This window comes from Caenorhabditis briggsae, assembly GCF_000004555.2.
Source record: "Caenorhabditis briggsae complete genome, chrI, whole genome shotgun sequence".
NCBI lineage: Eukaryota > Metazoa > Nematoda > Chromadorea > Rhabditida > Rhabditidae > Caenorhabditis > Caenorhabditis briggsae.
This window is the reverse complement of record NC_013489.2, coordinates 1,512,053-1,517,606: the sequence shown is the minus strand read 5'-3', so window position 1 is coordinate 1,517,606 and position 5,554 is coordinate 1,512,053. Positions and strand designations below refer to the sequence as shown.

Here is a 5,554-nt window from a genome sequence, read left to right as displayed (position 1 = left end):
TTTTCTTATCTTTTTTTTTCAAAAAATCTCTTATCACTATCCATAATCATAATATTATAGTTAACGGAGTGGTTGACACACTTTTGCTCTTCAAATTCGTAGTCTTGGTTTCTTGATCACAATCGATTTTCTTTTTCCAGGTCAAATGGCGCCTCCGGCGGAGGGCGAGGAATTCATCCACCGACCGACCGTCGTCTCGACCACCTCGGCCACTTCTCGACCGCGTCACAAAACTTTCGAGCTGTTGGGACCATTCAACAACATTTCGTTAGCCGATATGTACAAAGTTTGCGGGAAAATTATCGGCAAATTTCCGATTCCATTTATCATAGCGACGGCGATCATGTGCAGTGCGTCGTGTGAGTTGAAGACTTTAAAAAATCAGTGAATCAATAAAAAATCGATTTGCAGTAGGTGCGATTGGTCTGCAGATGAAGGATAATGTCCGTGACGGTTATACTCCGAAGAACTCGCAATCACGGCTGGAAAATCGGATTTATCGAGAATTTCTGGGGTCCGAGGGAGATCCGGTGATGACTACGGTATTGATGACCGCCAAGGACGGAGGATCCATGCATCGGATTGAGTACTTGGAAGAGGCGCAAAGGGTAAGTGCGCGAGGGTAAAAATATTTTCCCTGAATTTCAGAAAATTCAGAATACCGTATTTCCTCTAATGGAAGCCGGTCCAAATTTTCAACTTCGAGCTCAATTATCTCGGTTCCTGTGAATGGTATCAAAAAGTGATCAGCTGACAAAATATTTATCATATTATCAACAATATTTTATCAGTTGGCAAAATTTTGAGACGGTTTACAGGAACCAAGATAATTAAGCTCAAAGTTATGGTATTCAGAAATTCGGGAATTCAGAATATCAGAAATTCAGAAGCTGTTTTTTTATTCGGAACATTCATGGAAAAAAATATACCATAAACCTGTATTAGAAGGGCCCCTTAAATTGAAAGATCCCTCTAATTGAAGTGCAATCCCCAGACACGCCATTGAAAATACGATATATAAAGATTCCAAAAATTTCCAGCAATGGCTCTACATCTCGAAAAACCTCTCTGCTGACGTCGGCAATGGAGAATTCATGAAGTTCGGAGACTTCTGTGGCCACTACTGCCAGGCCAACGACATCCTAAATTACTTCTTGTCCGCTTACAAAACCAAATCGGAAGATCCGAAACGCGATGGTTATCAGCTGGACTACCCCATCGCCACCATCATGGGTTATCAGTTGCATTTGGAGCGCAACTTTTTTGGTGTCACTATAAACCAATCAGATCCAGTGACCAATATCCAGGACATGCGAGTTTTGGCACTTCCAGTTTTGTCGGAAGTCAAGACTTTCGAAGATACGGACAAGTTGAACAAGTGGGAGCTGGCTGTTTATAATTATGCGACGATTTATTCAGCATTGGAAGGACCACATAATTTGGTGGAGATTAATGTGAGACTTGGGTCCTTAAGTCTAAAGAAACCCCCCATTTTTTAGGTCATTGGAGCCGAGGTAGTAGACACTGAGATGAACAAAGACGCGCAGAAAATGGTCCCATATTTCATTGTAGGAATCATCTCTATGATTCTTTTCATCTTCCTCACCGTCTCCATTTCCGCTTCCTACTATGGATACTTCTCTTGGAGAATCGCTTTGATTGCTTTGGCCTGTCTGATGGTCCCAATTTTAGCGATTCTATCCGCTTTCGGAATCAATAACATGCTGGGAAATCGAACGAATAGTCCTATGATGATAATGCCGTTTTTGATTAACGGGATCGGTGTGAACGATGCGTTTTTGACACTTCAGAATTGGTTGCAACATAGTCCGGATCTTCCGAGTGGAAAGCGATTGGGGTATATGTTAGCTGAAGCTGGTCCAAGTATCACTACGACGACACTGACAAATGTTATTGTGTTTTTGATTGGGTGGATGAATCCGACGGAAGGTTAGTAGGGGAAACATGGCGCAGGTAGTTACCGATAAATGGATTGAGGAAGTTTGCCGATGATCGGCGACCATCATTAATGAATTGCTACTAGTTGCCGATAGTTGCCGATATATGGAATAAGATCGACAATCATTAGAAATGAGTCGCCGATGGTCGGCGACTATCGGAAATGTTTTGCCGATGATCGGCGATAGTTGACGACACTTGAAATCCTCAAAATCGGTTTTTTTTTCAGAAATGTCAATCTTCTGCCTTGGATGTGCCATTTCTCTGCTGCTTGCCTACGTCTACACACTCACATTCTTCTGCCCGATTTTGGTTTTGCTGCTGACCGACAGGGTTAAGGAACCGAGCAAGGTAAGATCATCTCCGACCATCAGCGATAAGTGGCCACCGTCGGCAATGGTCGGCAATGATCGGCTATGATCGGAAGTTATCGGCCAACCATTTCTCCCAAATTTTCCCAATTTCCAGCTCGAATCCTTGTTCAACAAGGCACTCAGCTTCTATGCAAAAATTATTTGCTCCCGATGGACATTTTTGCTTCTAATCGTCGGATCACTTGTTTACTGGGGATTCGGAATCTATGGAACCCTTGGAATCCGTGCCGTTCTGAATACCGCTAAAATCCTTCCTCTCGAAACCCCAATTCGAAAACCCAATCGAATCATTGAGGAAACTGTCTGGAAGGAGTTCTATCCGGTTACTGTAATTGTGAATAATCCAGTGGACATTGGAAATCCAGCCAAACTAAGCATCTTTGACAGTTTGGTAGCGGATTTTGAGTCTATGGAAAAGTGTCGGGGGTCGGAGTACACAATTAGTCCGATTCGAGATTATCAAACCTATTTCTATGGTGTCGGAGCTGAGGAATTTGATTATGAGGAGGAGACAGTAACCAATACAAGTACCAGTTTGGATACAAGTGTAAGTTTGAGCTGAAAAATCAATAAATCAATACTTTGTTTTTTAGAAGCTATCTGCATTCCTGGCAAGCCCGATCTACAAACATCACAAGGGAACTCTGAAGCTGAACTTTTCGAATCCGTAAGCCATCCCGAAAAAACAACATTTGAACAATCGATATTTCTCCAGAGTTCCAATCAGAAAAGTGCAGCTGATCTTTGCCTATGAAAATGTGACATCTTGGGATGATCGGATTCAGATTATGAAAGATTGGAGGCACATCGCAAGTTCCTACAAGTCGTTGAATGTATCCGTGTGGAATGTGAACGCTATGTTTGTGGATCAGATGCTCAGTTTGAAAGGATTAGCGATTTCGGTGAGTTATTGATTTTTTTTTTCTTATCGCTGATAAGTGGCCGACCGCTTTCAATGTTCTCCGATAATTGGGGAACCATTTCCGATGGTTGTCGACTATCGGCCGATCGTTTCGACTATCGGCAGTCATTGGCGAGTGGTTTCTAATTATCGCCGACCGTCGGCCGGCTGTTTCCGATCATCGCCGACCATCGGTCGATCGTTTCCGATCATCGCCGATCGTCGGACGACCGTTTTCGATCATCGGCTCTTCCCAATGCCAAATATAGATTTTCACCAATTTCTAACTTTTCAGAACGCACTGGTCACATTGGGATGTATGGCTGCTGTCTGCATCGTCTTCATCCGTAATCCTCTATCCGTTTGCCTCGCCACCGCCGCCATCCTTTCAATTTCCCTCGGAGTCACCGGATACCTCTGCTTCTGGGACCTAGACCTGGACCCTGTGACCCTATGTGCCGTTATTGTATCAATCGGAATGTCGGTAGATTTTGTGGCACATGTCGCGTGCCATTATCAGGTTAGATCTAAAAAATAGACATTTCTTAAATAACATTTTTTAGGTCCGCTTCAAAGAGTTTGAGGAGGACGGAATTGTCAAAAAAATTGAGATGAAGACTCCCGAATCTCGTGTGGTTAACTCGTTGTCCAATGTTCTCTGGCCAATGGTTCAGTCGGCGTTTTCGACACTTTTATGTGTATTGCCACTGGCGATTCTGCAGGTAGGTATGGTCGGTCGGCGGTGGTCGGCCGATGGTCGGCGATAGTCTGCGATGGTCGGCGATGGTCGGCTTTGGTCGGCGCTGATCGGTCGATGATAGGCAATGTTCGGCGATGGTCGGCAATGGTCGGCTATAGTCGGCTATGGTCGGCGGCGGTCGGCGGTTAAAATCGACAAAAATCAACCACTTTTCATGCTCTTTAAAATTCCAAAATTGATTTTTTTTCAGAACTACCTCCCAATGGTTTTCGTCAAAACCATCCTTCTAGTCGTCATCTGGGGAATGTTTCATGGCTTAGTCCTTCTTCCATGCATCCTGGCTCAATTCCCCCTTTCTGTATTCAACAAAACGTTCTCGGATCTCCTATTCGGACGAACGTCTTCTTCGTCGTGCTCTTCGGAAACCGATTCTGATGAGGATACGACGGCGGAGGCTCAGGAGATGTTGCCGTTGGCTGGATCCGAAAAGGCCTAAAAGTGTTGTTTTTACATGCCGACTTTTCTGTATTATTTTGAGATTTTTGAATTGAAACTAACTAAAAAAAATCGCTAACTAACTTTTTCTTGACTAGCTTTACCCCTCGAAAAAATGTATAGCTTTTCATATGGACCTATCCTCCTCATTTATCGATTTTTCTGGCCCCCAAATGTCCTGAACGGGTCCCATTCCCCCTATTCATCCACACTCAGGGTTCCTTTTTGAATTCTAGTTTTTTTTTTTGGTTTGTGGAATTTTGTTTGGAACGGTTTCGCGTTTTTTTTGAAATTCCACCCAATTTTTTTTCAAATTTTCCGATTTTTTAAATCTTGTCTACCTTCCTAAAATGTGTTAGGAAATACGTGTCACATCATGTACTTTTTCTTGTATTTTTGCATTTTTTGTGTTCTGGAATGAATTTTCATTTTTTAAGAAAATAATTTAGTTTTCAACGAATTCTCAGAATTTTAGGGAAATGGAATGTTTAAAAAATTGAAGGTTTTCAAGAATTTTGAAATCTGAAAACTTGGGGAATACATGGATTGAGAGCTTCCGATTTTTAGAGTTTCAGAATTTTCAGAATTTCAGTATTTCAGAATTTCAGAATTTCAGAATTTCTGAATTTCAGAATTTCTGAATTTCTGAATTTTTGAATTTCAGTATTTCAGAATTTCAGGATTCCAGTATTTCAGAATTTCAGAATTTTTTAATTTCTGAATTTCTGAATTTCTGAATTTCTGAATTTCTGAATTTCCGAATTTCTAAATTTCTGAATTTCTGAATTTCTGAATTTCTGAATTTCTGAATTTCCAAATTTCAAAATTTCTAAATTTTTGAATTTTTGAATTTCTGAATTTCTGAATTTCTGAATTTCTGAATTTCTGAATTTCTGAATTTCTGAATTTCTGAATTTCTGAATTTCTGAATTTCTGAATTTCTGAATTTCTGAATTTCTGAATTTCTGAATTTCTGAATTTCTGAATTTCTGAATTTCTGAATTTCTGAATTTCTGAATTTCTGAATTTCAGGATTCCAGTATTTCAGAATTTCAGAATTTTTTAATTTCTGAATTTCTGAATTTCTGAATTTCTGAATTTCTGAATTTCCGAATTTCTAAATTT

The 5,554-nt window shown here is 40.8% G+C and overlaps 1 protein-coding gene across 1 annotated transcript; it reads left to right on the top strand.

The window, feature by feature from the left end:
* Positions 1-145: 145 nt before the first annotated feature.
* Cbr-ptr-21 lies at positions 146-4,430 on the top strand (the record flags this gene model as incomplete). Its single annotated transcript, XM_002638726.2, has 11 exons — positions 146-359; positions 412-608; positions 1,041-1,454; positions 1,500-1,950; positions 2,189-2,310; positions 2,428-2,880; positions 2,927-3,000; positions 3,049-3,235; positions 3,530-3,754; positions 3,798-3,956; positions 4,185-4,430. 11 exons carry the CDS (start codon positions 146-148, stop codon positions 4,428-4,430), a joined length of 2,742 nt encoding a protein of 913 aa, XP_002638772.2.
* Between the last annotated feature and the right edge of the window lie 1,124 nt (positions 4,431-5,554).